The 16574-nt window shown below is 37.6% G+C and overlaps 1 protein-coding gene across 5 annotated transcripts in view; it reads right to left on the bottom strand.

The window, feature by feature from the left end:
- Positions 1-5914: 5914 nt before the first annotated feature.
- LOC112995240 (APC regulator of WNT signaling pathway) overlaps positions 5915-16574 on the bottom strand; it is a 94613-nt gene continuing 83953 nt past the window's right edge. For all 5 annotated transcript variants that reach the window (XM_064501247.1, XM_064501245.1, XM_064501246.1 and 2 more), the window contains 3 exons: positions 15106-15222; positions 13878-14092; positions 5915-13362 (listed from right to left, as the gene is read on the bottom strand). In XM_064501247.1, the coding sequence (XP_064357317.1) occupies positions 6801-13362; positions 13878-14092; positions 15106-15222 (6894 nt within the window). In that variant the 3' untranslated portion in view covers positions 5915-6800. The remainder of the gene's footprint in view (positions 13363-13877; positions 14093-15105; positions 15223-16574) is intronic.

The following is a 16574-nucleotide window of genomic DNA, read 5'->3' on the forward strand; positions in this document are numbered from 1 at the left end:
CCTTCTAAACTATGAAGAGAGAGAGCTACAGATACCAGAAAACACATTATCTTACTAACTCAGCAACAGTGCATTTTTTTTTAGTTTAAATGCTTCTGATCTAACTATGTCAAAGCCTGAAGTGAACAGAGGGTGCAAAATATACATGTGTGTATAAATATATGTTTGTATGTTGGGAATTCAACTAATCCAGGTCCTTTAACAGTCTCTAATCAGGGACTAAAGAATGCATTCATTATGGAAAAGAAAGCCTTGGAGTTAACAGAGTCTCTACTGTGCTTAAAAGTCATAATGAAATAAGCTCTTTTGTGAACCTCTGGTAAATAATGGAGAGAGATTATGGAATTATGTTGTGGCAGAAGTAGATTTTGTTCTGCGGAATTCATTTTAAAATGAAACATGCTAGAAAACAGAGCTTTACTGGTAAATTGTGTGTCTCTTAAGTTTATTTCTGATTTTTGTTTATATGAAACGTGACTACCAACAAAATCAAATTGAATGTTTTTAAGGCATTAGTTCTGATATACTCTGTTATTGTCTAAGTTTCCTAACAGTGACTTCCTTTTAAATTAAATTATATTTCTAATACAGCAAACAGACATCTAACTTTTAGTAGTAGCCAAGAAAAAAATTCCACTCTGACAAGGTGCAATCAAGAGGAAATTTTATGTAACACTGCAAGTAATAAGGTATGCATAGCAAGCCTAAATTCAGAATTAGTATACTGTGAAACAAAATACATTAGAATAGTTGAAGGAAGAATTAATTACAGAGTTAGGATATAAACAGTAATGCATCTCAGGCAGAAGCAAACAACAAAACTGAAGGAAAGATAATTGTGGGCTGAGTTTGTTAAGGAGAAACAACATTTACAGGTGGAGAAAATGCATCTGATCTCAGAGGATGACAATTCTTTGCAGGAACCACCACAAGCTTTATGCATCTTAAATCCCACCAAAAAGTAGGGCATAAGAGATAATCAGTTTGTACATCAGTCTTGGGCCCATACTCTGGACAGAAGTGCATTTCACTGAGCGAACAAGCCCCCTCTACATCTTCATGATATCCTAATTGCAGTTCCACAGCCACTCAAGCAAAGGATGTTTCCACAAACAGCAAAACCAGAAGACTTTTCTCAAATCTTCCAGTGGCAGAAATTCGTAAATACATAAAGCCAGAAGTGTTTGGAAATTTCACGAGGAATAGATCACTTGCAAATCTATGCTAGGGACGCATTACCCAGTCTTCCAGTAAGAAAACAGCACATCTGGTACACTGAAAGTTGACAGAAGAAAACTGAGGTATTAAATACACACTTTATATTCATCTAGACGTTACCAGTTCATTCCGACACCTACGTTACTGTTGTGAACTCTTAAGCTCCTTCAGCCCCACACCAAATCCCCTTGCACTTCCAATATGTAACCAAACACAACACATACCCAGGCAACTTACCGTTCTGACTAAAAACTCAACCTTAGCTACATTAACATTCTCTATAAACACATTTACAGATACAATCTGTTATTCTGCATACAGGAAACTATGAAGCTGGAGTGAAGTTTTTGTACGTGATTTGAAATGAAAAAAGAGTGTGGGCATTTTTACTCTTACTTAAAAGTGCAAAAGAAATGGCCATGGAAGCAAAGGGTGAACACATTTGGGTGATTTGGGCTCAAGAAAGTCCTAAAAGTTTTAAGCGTGTGGAGGAAATCATGCTTCTTACTGACTGACAATTTGCTTCTAAGTCACAGCTTCATCCAGATCACACATCTCATCAAGAACAAAGCTGCTCGACAGGTGGATGAAATTTTGCAAGGCCTTACAGTAGATAAATGAGGTTATGTTTAGGTGGAAGATTGTAAGAGACAGCAGTTTGTACTATTTAATAAGAGAGCAGGGTGAGAAAAAGACAGTTTGGGAGGCATCTAGCAAGAAGAGAATACAAGAACTTGTAAGAGTCCCCCTAAACATTTTCCAGATCATCCCTATAAGTAGTACTGTCTTCATTAGGGAAGGGATATGTTCTCTTCCCCTTCAAGCCTCTCCCAGAAAACTAGCTGCAGTAAGTATATTTACTAGATGGATTTACTGCAGTGAGTTTAACACTGAAAATTTTAAAATTGCCACTTAGCTGTTTATGTATGACAGAAAAATTGGTTTTTGGAAAGTGTTGATGAAGAAAAATATTTTTTCCACAAACTATAGATTAATGTAATTCTTCTGCAAAAACTTGTCAGAGTTTCCAGGATAAAGGGCTTGTCTGGAACATAATGTATTTAAATGCAACGTGCTAGAGGGATATTACGCAGAAGTTCAGAGTAAACAACAGTTAAAGAATCCAAAACTTTGCTTTTGCAAAAGTTTTGCAAAAATTTGCTTTTTCTGTCTCAAAACCTAGGGTGAAGAACAGTGCATGTCAGGTTGAAATTGCATGTAATGGTTTGATCTAACGTAACACCACGCAGAGAAGGAAGCTATCCCAACCTCTCCTCTCACTAGCCCTGGCTGTTTTCAACCTACTCTTCCGTTTTGCTGGCTTTGGCACTCATCTGACCCTGCATTGACCAATTCAAATGGGAGCACTAATCCTACTTCTCTCCTCCACCAGTTTTGCCAGGGAAGAGTTGAACTAGCCAAATGAAGGGTCAAGATTAGAGCCAGAGGACTGCATAGCCAGGAGTGTGGGAAGGGAGAAATAAACTTCTTTCAACAGTGCAAACTTCAGTTCAGAAATAACATGCGACTACCCTTAAAAAGAATGAAGAAACCTGTTAACAAAACTTCATTGTCTTCTTGGTAATGTCATTTCCCTTAACTCTAATGGGGGTGTGGTGGGGAGGGGGAGGAAACAGCTAGGAAAATTTCCAAAGTGAACATCAAAGAATTTGGCTGTCAGATTAACAGACAAAAGTTTTGCATTTTTGTGGCCTGCTTGCATACTTTCAAAATAAAATCTCATTAATTTGTGGACAAATGTTGTTCTCCCTATGTAGTTTATGCAATTTATTGGGAGATGTAGGAAAGTACATCCCAGGAAAAGATGGCTGAGAGTCTCTGACATCTTTCCTTTTCTCCCCTTTGCCCAAGACACAGCAACCAACTTCCCCAAAGCCATCACAGATACTTGTCCACATTGGAGAATACAGTGTAAACTATATTTGCACTTTGAAGCCAAGTCTTGCTTGAAACAATATTCCAATCATGTCAGGAAATCCTGGCAAGGCTTTCCATTCTTAAGCTGGCATCTCTAACAAACAGTTTTGAGAATTATCTTTAAGCTTTCAGGGGAAAATACTTCGATGGAAAACTTCAAATGAAAAATAAAAATAATCAGTTCCCTTTAAATTTTTAAATATTTAGTCTAAAGAACTTTCACAGAAAGTGAGCAATAACCTTAACTGTAGCACACACAATTTTCAGCAAAAACCTAAAACCAATGTCTGTTTAAGAAAATGAATTAGAATTTGCAAAGTGGTCATGTTTCCACTTTTCACATCGAGAGGACAAAGCTGTCAGTCAGTCTAAAATCAGCATTATGAGTATATTCAGAGTAAACTGATTTTCAGGTACTAGTTTGGTATGTACCGGAAACGGTAAGCTAATTCAAGGACAACTAAAGGTCTGCATGCAAATCACAGAAGTTCTACCAAAATCTGGAAAAGGAAAGGTAATGCATTTTAGAAGAACAGTGAAATGAGTCTTGGTTCCCATATCTCCTTACTTTTCTTCTTTTTGACTTGATATAAATAATGTCCTGTTCCCTACTGTAGTGACTTCATAGAAATAAAACCAAGGAATAAGCAGAAGTCTTCAGCAGTACAAACCAAATCTGGCTGTCATTAACCTAGACATTGTTACAAAACAGAAAAATGAAAAATGGCTTTAAAACATATGTGCAGGTGCTGGATTTTATTTCCAGCATCCATTTTTATAGTTAAGCTTAAACGTATCTTTGTATCCTAATCGCTAACATAAATCAAACATCATGGATATCCTTAAATATGCTATAAAGGGTCTTAATGTAGAATCAGAGAAATGTAGGTCTGGAAGGGATTTCTAAAGGTCACCTAAGCCCATCTCTCTGCACAGAGGCAGTATGAAATACACTAAAGCCCATCCCTAAGAGATATTTGCTAAACCTCTTCTTAAAACTTCTGTAATGGAAAGTTAACAACTCCCATGGGAAGCATATTTCAGTGTTTCACTACCCTTACAGTTGGGAAGTTTATCTTATCTATATCATTTTTGCTACAAATATAGGCTAGTTATAAGGATATTAAGAGAAACTTCCCAATTATAATGATCATGAAATACCTCCAAGACTATCTAGAGAGGCCATTGCAATTTTCAGAGACATTCTATTGCGTGATACACATACAATTATTTATTATTTCATCCCTTTTTTTTAAATAGCTCAGTTACAAAACTGTAATCAGAATTTCTTTATCTGGATTCAGTTTAACTTTAAACACCTAGAAGGATGTAGATGTAAAGCTGATGCCAACTCACCGTCCTGGATTACACAGTATACCTACATACTAACAGGTAAAAGCCCAACACAAAAAAAGTGTCACATAATTTGTATGAAAGATAGTCTTGCATTTTAAATGCAGGGATGGAGTTCTGTATTCTACTCCAATAGGAAGTCCTGACTTTGAACAAATCACAATCTTTCTCCATCTCTAGTTCTTCATCTTTAAAAGGACAGTAATATTCATATTAAAGGTTTTTGTGATGACTACTAAATGCAAATATATGAAATGAGGAGTGCTGCTTGTTAACAGATTCACCAGATGATAAAGAACTATAGCATGTCTATAAGCAAACTTGATGGAAGACAAAGTATAAATGAGGAAATAAGGTACCACTTCTTCCAAAATTATATTTTGGTATTGGCTTTTAATTTAATCTTAGTTGACTTCTGTTGATAGTATCTCATTTTTGCTCAGAAAAAGTGCATTTCATATGCAGAATTTAAGATAAAAATAGATTAATTTGAATGTCAAATGAAGTACAATAGCCACAGATGTGATACACTCTACAACTGTGTTAAAGCTACCATAAAATTAAATTGCTGTATTTCAGGGAATCCTGAAATCAGCGCATTTTGAATCATGAATACTAATTATTTAGAATGCTAACTTTAGAATAGTCGAGTCGAGATACACAACAAACTGAAATGCTATATCATGGTTTGTTCAATCATATACACAATGGTTAATATTATATTCTTTTATAAGTGTTTCTACTTTAAACCAAATCTCATCTAAATTCAGACCACATATATATTTTAAGCACAGATTTCTCCTTTCAGCATTGTTTAAGCACAAACCATATTCACATCAAAAAGGCTTGAGGCAGCAAACGTCCTGGTTTGTGTATAAAATTGCTCTTTCCTATAGTAACAAATTTCTTATGGGATTTTTGCAATATTTTTCCCTTGATTATTTTTAAAAAATAAATTAAAAAATGCATGAAGATTTCAAATAGAATTAAAATTTCATCTTACAGTCACTATTTCACATTCTACATTATTTCTCCCAATTAAAAAAAAATCTTTTGTTTTATAAATATTACTTTTATACATACAATATCATTTCAGGCTTGCAGTCATGAAAACAATTATACTGCTTGGCTTCTGGAAATACCCTGCCTTTAGCCTTGTTATGCACCTGAGATGTGTGAAACCGTCTCAATTACAAATATAGTACAGAAGACCTACGGCCTGATCCTGCAACTGTTATAAGCATCCTACAACAGCCATTGTCAGTGATAAAGAAGGGTGAATAGCGGAGGTGCAAGATTCTGCTGGACCAGGCCTTAAGTGTAAGTGCATTATACAACACATTATAAGGTGACATCTCAAAATAAAATACCGTCTTTTTATGTAATGCAGAAGTAACACACACAATTTACATATAGTAATAATTTATTCTGAAATGTTCATTTTAGTCTCTGTTGAGACATCACCCATGTCTCATTAATAAAAGAGCAGCCATCTCACCTCAAATACCAGAATATACAACAAGTTACAGCATAGCAAAAAAATTCTACCTACTTTAAGATAAAATCTAGTTCAGGTAAAATAATTTTGTTCAAGGTTTTACAGTTACACAGTTTTCCTTTTGTTGCAGAGCACAAAAAGTGTAAATTGTTACACCGTAGCTATCTATGCACATTATGTGACCACAGAAATGTTAATCATTACTTCAGAAAATAAACCATCAGTTCCATTCATGCAGAAAAGCAGGCTGGGAAAGCTTGTTCAGCAGAAACCATATTACTGTGAATTTCACAGCCACATGATTAATTATTGGGTTAGATGGACTCACAAATACTAAAACTGAGTATACTTTTTTTGCATAAATAATACCAATTCTTCCCTGATGTAGTTTAGTCAGTCTGTAATCTAGAAGTGATTGATAACGCAAAATGACTGTATCATCTCTATCTGTAATGTTCATGATTTCAAGACAAGCAGTATTTAAAGGATTATGGGATGGGATGCTAATTAAATACACGTTAAACATACTGTACAAATATAATTGCATTAGCAATTTTACTCCAAACCGTCAATCAGGTATCCCTCCAAAATATTACCAGTGAAGACAAAGTATACTATCAAATATGGCTTCCAGAACAAGGACCCTCTAACAAGAATCAAACCTATTTACAAAAAATAAAAACAACAAATAAAACCAATCCCCAGTCTTTTAAAGTTTCATTTGAAACAAAATTTTTCTCAATAGCTGCTGTAAATAATACATCAGTTTTACTTTTTATTTTTGTTGATGTATTTAAACAGAAGTCACCAGGTAAGAGCCCGAATGGCGTTTAGGGCTCTGAGTTCCACTGGAGTCTGTATTTTCTGTCTTTGAGTCACGTTTCTTTGCGCTGTTATTTACCGGCGTTGGTATTTGCGATGGCCGAGCAGAACTGTTGTCAGCACTACTTTTCCTGGGGCTTGGATTGTAGTTGAAAGGAGTCACTCTTGCTGCAACAGCGCCACTGGGGGAGCTATGTTTGCTGGAGCTGCTGGAACTGAATGGTGTACGCTCGCTAACAGTACTTTCATTATTTTCTGGTGCAGGAGCAGCATTATTCTGCACAGGTTTTGCTTCAGTTCCCTTCTTGTCTGGACTGTCTATTTGAATAAATGAGTTCAGACGATTTTCTAAACCAATGGTACGAACAGGAACGTTGCCATTCCCTGCATTTTGTTTTTCTTGACTCTCTTTAGAATCTTTACCATTCACACCCCCTTTCTCTGAAACACTGTCAATAACAGGGGGAGTATTTCCAGTTGGGGACCTTCCAGATCGAGGATTATTAATTGGGCAGTCTTCTATCCTCACCCACACATCCTCTGTCTTAGAGACAGCTGGTGCCATCTGATAAATTAGAGTTTTGGAATCAGAGCCGTTCGTTGCACCTGAGGAAGAATGCTGAGGATCATTCATTATTTGAGGAATTTCATTTTCTTTTATTTTTCTCCAAGTACCTTTTGCTGGTGCTTGACTTTCTTTACTTTGCTTAGGTCCAGAAACAGAACTTCCGTGTTGCTTTTCATCTTCACTTTTTGCCTTTTCACTGGATTCAGAAGAAGCTGACAGAATTGAGGAAGAACTTCCAGTTCTTCGCCAAGTGCTGACACGAGGAAGCGATGAGGAATGCTTACTATGCTCACGCTTCCATGTTCCTGATCTATTGATTGGCAATCTAGATGGACTCTCAGAATGAGAACGAGCTATATCATGACGTTTCACTGGTCTCCCATCATATTCCACAGAAGGGCTCAGATTAGGGGGCAGTTTTCGCCAACCACTAGTCTGGGCAGTTGAATGAGTGGATAAAGACATATCAGGAAGAGATGGACTTAAAACTGGCGTCTGTATTTGGGATCTAGTGGGAGAATCTGGTCTGGAAGGAGACAGAGATTCAAATGAAGCAGACTCTTCTAATTTCCGTCTTAGAGTTGGACTCGGAGCTTCTTTAATAAAGGTTGACTGACGAACCAGAACAGGTCTCTCAGATCTGTCAGATTCACTTCCGCTAGATTTTGTGGATGACATTCTGGACAGTTCAGTCTTTTTGTTGGATCCACCACTACTGAGAATCTGGTTTAATCCCTTTGAAGCAGACTCACTTCTGGGAATGCCACTGTTACTCTTAGGTAAGGCAGTTTGCTTTGTAAGGTTTTGCTGGCTCATCTGCCTGCCCGGTGATGTATATGACATTCTTCCCGAACTTGAAGATTTAGTTGAAGCTGTACTAGGAGATGAAGTCCTTGGCAACTGAGACAGTTTGTTGGGAGGACTTATACCATTTCTTCCCGGGGAAATTGAGTTTCGACCTGGAGATTGCAGAGGCCTGCTTAATGGCTGCTGTTGAGGTCTGGAAGGAGTGGAGTCTCTAGATCCTGATCTGGAAGGTCCTTTGCTTGATCCACCCTGTTGAGAGGGTTGCCTAGTTACAGGAGCTGGCTCAGGTTTCACTGATGACTTGACTCCTCTTGGAGAACTAGTGCAACTTTGGCCTTCACTGGGACTCTTGGAGTTTGTGTTTTTCAGTGGGAGACCTTTCTTGGAAACGGGACTAGTACTTGAGGAACTATTTCGAACTCCTGGAATATGAATCATTGTCCTACCACGTGAAATTGAAGGCATACTTGTTTGCTGTGGTTGCTTTAGCTGGCTTGAAACTTCTGAATTGGAGCGAGCTTTTCCTGTAATTATACTTTTATATACTTTTTTTCCTCCTTTGATTCCCTTATTTTCAGATTCTACTTTTTTAGACTCCAGTGTGCTCTTCTCCCCTGGCTTAAGAATTCTTGGACCTTTATTACTAGTAAAAGGCTTTTCTTCTTGGTCTGGGGTAAGATGAAATGGTGACCCTAGAGAAATACCAGATTTTAATGAAAGGATAGAATCAGAGTCTGATGAAGCTTGTCTAGACAGTGATGCAGCAGCTGCAGCTTGATGCAAGCTACTAACTATAGAATTTGCACCTTCTTGTATAGCTTTCCAATCAAAGTTCTCTGAATCAGGTGAGAAACCATGTTCTGAATCCGGCCTCTGTATATCTCTCAAATCCAGGGTTAAATCTTCTGCCAGTATACCACCTATATTTCTGGAATTATTTTTTTCACTTTCACTCTTTACTCTTGAAGGCTTTTTCTTTTTAGGCATAGCAGAACTAATGCATTCCTGCAAAAGATCATCTTCTGAGTCAATACTAAGAGAACTCAGGGAGCTGTTTCTAGAGAAACATACGGGTGTATCTTCAACGTGAAACGACTTAGGTGCGTAGCCGGAAGTCTGAGGTCTACTTGATTCTATCTGTGGATCAGGAGCCTCAGTTCGTTTTGCAGGTTCGCTTTCTTTGTTATTATTGTTTTCTTGATCAATATCACTGAGGGAACTAAGAGATGAATTGCGAGAAAAACAAACAGGTGTGTTTTCGATAGCAAAATTCTGCATCTTCTCATCTGTAGCTGCTCCTCTGTCTGGAATATCTTTAGTTGACTGAGAGAAAGTTTTAGGCTGGCTTCTGCCTGGTGGGTGTTTTTGACAGACTTGTGTCCTATTACTTGGTTGCTGATTTGAAGACTGCTCGGTATTAGTGCAGTCTTTGGTTTCTGTTTCCTTTGCTTCTTTTCCTTTTCTTAATTCTGCTTTTTCCCTTGAAAGGTCAACATCATCATCATCAAAATCTAAAGAACTTAGGGAATCATTCCGCGAAAAACAGTACGGAGTTCCCTCAATAGGTGTGTAATGATGAGGAGAATCAAATGCAAAGCTTCCTCTTACACGCTCTTCATTATTTGGAAGTTTGTCATTGAAATCTCTTGAATTATTTTTAAGATGTTTCTTTGCATCTCTGTTTTCTGAATAGCTTCTTTCATTACTAATGTTGCTTTTAGGCTCTGTGTTTTTTCTTATACGTGCTCTGTATTCATTATTTTGGGGAGCAGGCTTTACTGGTGATGTTGGCTTCTTTTTCTCACCTTCCGATTGGTTTTTGTTATTTAGAGGTGAAGATGCTTGTTGAATTTGATCCATTATCTTCTTCACTCTGAAAGGTTTGTGACTTTTTCCTTTTGGCATAGCTGAGTTAATACACTCAGCCAGAATATCGCCCTCTTCTGTTTTGTCATCATCCAGTCCCAGGGCAGTCACAGTTGAGCTTTTCGCTCTCTGAGAGTCATCTGTACTTCTGCCTTCTGTAGGAATGGTATCTCTCTTTTCAAATTCCCCTGAGTCTGTCCCAGTACCAACATTCTCTACATTGGCCAACTCATTTGGTGGTGATTCTATTGTGAGATCGCTCAGAGATGTAGCTGTTGAAAAATTTATTGGTGTACCCTCAACACAATATACCCGTGGCATGTCATCTCCAGGTGTAAAACTCACATGCTTTTGGGACTGCAGTCTGCTTTGTGAAGGCAAAAGTTTGTAAACTGGCAGCTGGCTTGGCTTCCTGGCTACAGGAGGAGGTATTTTTGAAGCAGATGCTTGAGAAGGCTTTTTGGCTTTACGTGAAGATTTTGTTGGCATTGCAGAAATAATACATTCTTCCAGTATTTCAATATCATCATCATCAGAATCATCCAGAATATCTTTTTCTGCTTCAGTAGGCTTCTCTGCTTTCTTCTCTTGGTTATCTATTGCATCATCTGGCTGTTCAGGCTCTGCTTCATTTCCATGTTCATTTTCATGTACAGGAGGCATTATTCTTAACTCTACATCTTTCTGTATAAACGGTTCATCAAGACTCAGAGCACTTAGACTAGAAGAGCAGGAAAATCCATCCGGGGTACTTTCCGTGGCAAAATGTAATAATGTATCAGCATCTGGCAACACCTGAACTCTTTGAACAGCTGCATTCACGGCTGCCTGTCTAGGACCAGGTTCTCTCTTTTCTGCATTAGGTACTTTACCTTTAGCTGCTTCTCTCTTTACTTGAGCTCCTTGAGCAGGGGGTGGAGTTTTACTTCTGCTTGGAGGCATTGTTTGTCCAGGGCTATCTGGAAGATCACTGGGACTTATAATACCACTTACCATTCCACTGCAAGGCTCGCTTTGAACCGAACTAGCAATTGAACGGCTTTCAAAACTATCCAGGGAACTTACAGAAGTACATCTGCTGAACATGAGTGGAGTCTCCTGCACATAATGTTCTGGTGGACTCTTAGGAGTCTGTGCACCACTCTTTGAGGGAGATTTGGCACCTGAAGAAAATTCAACAGCTTTATGTCTAGAGGAATCAGAAGGAGATAAACTAGAAGTCTGAAGTCTGCTGGATTTTGTTCTAATGTGTTGTGATGTTGATGCGACTTCACTTACTGCACCTTCTGTAGACAAAGTCCCACTGTTCTCTTTCAGTTCTGCTATCTGTAGCGTGTTATTAGCATCCGTCACACGGGCGGATTGATCACGCCCCATTTCATCTTCAGCTGATGACAAAGATGACAAAGAGCTACATCTTGAAAAACATATTGGTGTATCTTCCACGCAGTAAGTTTGTATAGTTTCCTGATTAATAGAGGGAGTCTTACAGGAGGCAGTCTTTTGAGCATGACTGCCTCTGCTCTGTGCAGAACTTGGGTGAAGCTGATTCTGTCTCTTTGAACTAGCTGAAGGGGCTGATGTGTTCCCACTGCTTGAGGAAATATGGTCAGTTTTAGTGCTTTGCACTGATGAACTCTTTGAAAAAGTAAAAGATGGCTTCTGAGAAGACGGAGGAACTTCTGTTGAATATTTTAGACTATAATCAATAGGCTGATCTACATGATGTTCCTCTTCATTGTACTTTATGCTATAATTGGTTGGTCTGTCCTCTTCCTCTTCATGTTGTTCCTCCTCAGAATAACGTTCACTGTAGTTTGTTGGCTTATCATCATCATAATCATCAACCTGGCACAAGGACTGGCTCACTTTCTGATTCATTCCAAGAGTTGAGCCTACTCTGTTCTGATCTGAACCACTGGATCCTCTTGATCTAAATGAAGAAACACACTCTTGCTGTCCAAAAGGTGACTGATATTTCATGTGTTTATCATCTCCACTTTCAGTATACACAGGGTAAGTTGCATTTTGGCTCCTTGACTGCCTTTGTTCATTTTGTTTTATTTCATCATCTATTATGTGCTTAGGCCTTGCCCATCTTTCATTCTGAGAGGGACTCTGCCTTCCAGAATTCAACTGTTCATCCGAATATTTAAGACTGTAATTAATAGGAGTGTCCAGCTCTCCATCATTGTCATCCATGTGATTTGCGCTATGTATCTTATGTGCCAAATCAGCTGGGTATTGACCGTAACTACAAAATTTACTTTCATCATCTTCTGAGTACGATTCAATGGAAGGTTTCATTTGGCCTCTTTTACCATAGCCATCACTGCTGCTGACGCTATTTAAGCTATCATTTGAAGCTCTTTTGTATTCCATTTTTGTGTAAGGCACAGGACATGTCCTGCTGGAATTTTCAGATTTAGGAAAGTACGTATTTGAATGAGTATGGGCAGTGGCTGTTCTTCTTGGGGCATTTCTGTCTTCTGTCAAACAGTGCATTTCAGAAGTGGAACCAGAACTTCTGTCTTCTTGTGGAATATGCATACTTGTTACTTCTTCCATAACTTTGGCAATCTGAGCTGCAGCAGTAGAAATTTGCACTCCTATTCTCTTAGAGGAGTTCCCAGTATTCTCTGTAGCTGGATGATAGCTATTTAAACCTACTGCACGATCCCTGTCAAGACTTCTGTCTTTCTCAGATCGAGAACTTTCTGTATTTCCTCTACCGGAGGAAGAGGAGCCAGGCAATACTGTAGTATTTAAATATGGTGAAAGTACAGTCACATTACCAGTATTAAAACTCTCTGATCTGCAAATCCCATCATCATGCCGATTGGAGTCCAAGACATACTCGCTGTATATATTTTGCTTATGTCTCTGCTTATTACGGTGAGAAGCTTTTGGGCTTAAATTATCAATGTTGTCAAAAGTCTCTGATAAATGCTGAGCATCTAATTCTGCTTCCAGTGCCTTTTGTTTTCTAACATGAAGAGATGGTAAGCTTGATCCTGGAGACATGATATTGGCATCCTTATATTTTGCTGGCCTATTTGCCATCAGGTTTCTTAGAGCTGCAGCACTGCCCATTGCTATCATTTTGTGTTTTGAGTGAATGAGATTTTTGAGCATGCTTACTGCTCCCATGTCCCACAGTGCTTCCTGATCCTTTGCATTTCGTGCAGAAAGGTTCCACAGGGTCCCACATGCATTACTGACTATTGTCAAACTGTGTGACTTCAGGTGCTGTAACAAGGTTTGTAAGCAGCTGTTCTCTCTTAAGATTTGCCTGGTGTTGAGCAATTGAAAACAAGAATTAGAACGTGGCACTTCAAAAGGACAAAACAAACCAAAAACCTATTACGCTATAAACAAGTTTAGTCCTTAGTAAAAATAAAAGATGCTTTCTCCCAGGCAAATATACCTTATTTTTCCTCAATTTTAATCTGAATGCTAATCAAATTCTGCTACGGATATGAATAATTTGCTCCCACACAACGCTCTCCATATGAAACAATTTTCCATTCCAGGTAGTTTCCTATGGCTGATATGACTAATGAATATCTCTTTCCAAGAAAAGCTTTTAGTACAATTCATCATTTAACAAGCAGCAAATACATTAATCCTTTTACATAGTCCTGTTACCTAAATGGAATACTTGCCTTATCAAATCTATTTAAAAAGTTAATCCTTAATTACTATACTCAATACATGCATTCATATTAGAATGCAGTCATACAAACTGTCTAGTAAATATACTTTTGGTATCACTACGATTTTCAGAAAACAAGAAAGTATATTCACCTGTGGTCCTCATTAGTAGCAATTAAGCTAGAAACATTTCTTAGTATCCCTCCTCCACTTTCAATAATGGCTAAAGTGTTTGTTTGGCTCCGGTATGTCAGTGTGCCAACTAGAAATGCAAGAGCACCATCAACAGCACATATATCAGCTTTGTTCTCAGTGCAGTGTGCTGACAAATTCCATAAGGCACTCAAAACACTTTTTAAGGTGGATTCCTAGGGAAATAATAAAATGACAGAATTAGAGAATTTTCTACTATTGATCATAAGCCCTCAGCAATATGTAAGTCAGCTTCAATAAGATTTTAACAAACTTGTTTTTCTAGATCCCATGGATGCTAAGATAGCTTTGAAAATGTGAACCAAGAAAAAACGAAAGCAGCAATTCCTGCTGAGCCTGTACACGGCCTGAAAATACAGCCTGGAGAAACAAACTGCTTCACTGATTCTATCCCAGACTTGCAAACAACAAAATTCATTGACCATGGAATTTGGCTTCTTTCCAGTTAACTACAGAATTTAATTTCTGTTTGGCATGAAATCTCTACACACTGTATACTGATGCCCAATATTTTGCTTTCTGTTTTCCTGCATATGCCACTCTATTTCTCTAGTTTTCCTCACAAATATGAATTAAGTAGGTTTCAGTTTCTGCTTTCTGTGCTGCTAAACTAGAGGCAGGCGGCACTGCACACAGAACTACTTTTGTCTGCTTATCTCTCCTTCCCTCATCTATGTATTTGTTATTGCTTGCCAGAAAGTTTGAGCCACAATACTTGTCAGTTGCCATAGCAGTAAAAAGGGTCTGTAGATTAGCAAGCAAGGGACTCTGGGACAGAATATAATCCTATCTGGTTACCAAGTATACATCTATGGAATGGCGGAAGTGGAAGTTTGTTTATTCACAAAATCAGAAGATGGTTTTAATAAATGGCAAATTATAAAAAATGCTATTGGAATGTTGCATTAGAACAGCACAGCTCATGAAACTGAACAGTGAAAGCTATCAACCCTCATAAATAAAATTCCAGAAATGTTAGTGGTTCTCAGATGTCATTGCTACATTGTGATCAGCTGCTGCCCAGTTAACTCAAAGCAATTCTCCTCTTCAAAGGAAACTACCCGAAACACCTCAAATATCTGACCAACTGCAAGGATAATATCTGTATTTTGTCTAAAATTAATACAATCTCTTCAAAACTTATCACATAATCATTTATATATGATACCTTCTTAACTTCTAAAGCACATTCCATCAATGCTTTCACACTTCCAACTTCACGTAGAGTCTTTTTACTGTTTACATCTGCTCGCCAGGACAAGTTCCTCAACACACTTGCAATGACCTGCAAAACAAGAAATAAAAATAATACATCTCAATAAAGCTATTTCTTTAGTAGGTTATCAGCACATCCTTCTGGATTTCTGGAACACTATGGAATCCATTAACAATGATAATGTTCAGCTACTGAACTAGCCTTTTGCTGAAATTTGTTTTTCATTCTATTCCTAGACAGACTGTCCCAACATTTCAGTATGAGGTTTGATCAAAGGTATTGGCTTTTGTGTGTGCGTATGTAAAACAAAGATTTGAAAGCAGGTCCCCTGCTTTCCACACTGGCTGAAAAATTGGACCAAAAATTCAGATTTGTGCTCTATTCTGATGTCTGCCGTAGACTTTTTATGTAATCTCAGAAGAGAGATTTATATTATCTTTTTCTCAGCTTTTCCAACAGTAAAACAGGACAATGATATTTACCTGTCTCTCAGAGGTATGGTATGATTACTTTTATTAATGCTTTTAAAGCTCTTTGAAGTCATTTAAAAATACACTGTGATAATCAGAATAGTTATCCATAGAAGATAGGCAGCCATTCAGCCTAAGTTCTTGTTCTCCGCAGCAACTAGATTGAGGTGCTTCAAAGTAAAATGCAACTGGCACTATAGTGGACAGTCCTTAACATCTAATTCCATCTGTTTATGGGAAGATGTAAGCATGTATATCTCTCATAAAACATATTTGATAGTATACTTTTATCTATGGCTCTTCCTGTCATAGAAGTGCATAAGCTTTTTAAAATTACTGAACTATTGGTCTTGAAATTTAATGCTTAATTTATATTTGTTGGTTTTCGTTTCATTGATAATTTCCTTGGTATTACGATTAAAAGAAGTAATAGGCACAATTTACTTGTGTTATATCATTCCTTATGTTGTTTTATGTCTCATGTCCTCATTGGTTTATGGTCAAAACGGTGTCTCTTGCAATACTTGTAACAGTCTTTCAATACTTACAATATTCTTTCAACATAAATATCTTTCAGTACTTAAAATCAGTAAATTCACCCATCAAATCTTTTCTGCATTTTTTTTTGACCATTAGGTGATCAGAATTCAAAAAAAAAAAAAATTCATCTATTCCAAATTATTCTTTGCTTTTTAAACCCTTGCTGCACTGAGTGGATGTTTTTGTTGACTTGTCACCACAGCAGTTTCAGGCTCTTGTTTTAAATCAACTGCAAGCATTCATAAAAGTAGTAATGCATATGAATAGTTGAAATTATTCCTTCCAACATGCAGTACTTTCCATTTAAATACTGAATCTCACATGCTGCTTATTTTAAGACATTTCACACATCTCTGAACTTACTCAGTCTCCTTTAATCTTGGTGAACCCGAATAATTATACAACGCTGTG

Source organism: Dromaius novaehollandiae, chromosome Z (genome assembly GCF_036370855.1).
Source record: "Dromaius novaehollandiae isolate bDroNov1 chromosome Z, bDroNov1.hap1, whole genome shotgun sequence".
Lineage (NCBI taxonomy): Eukaryota > Metazoa > Chordata > Aves > Casuariiformes > Dromaiidae > Dromaius > Dromaius novaehollandiae.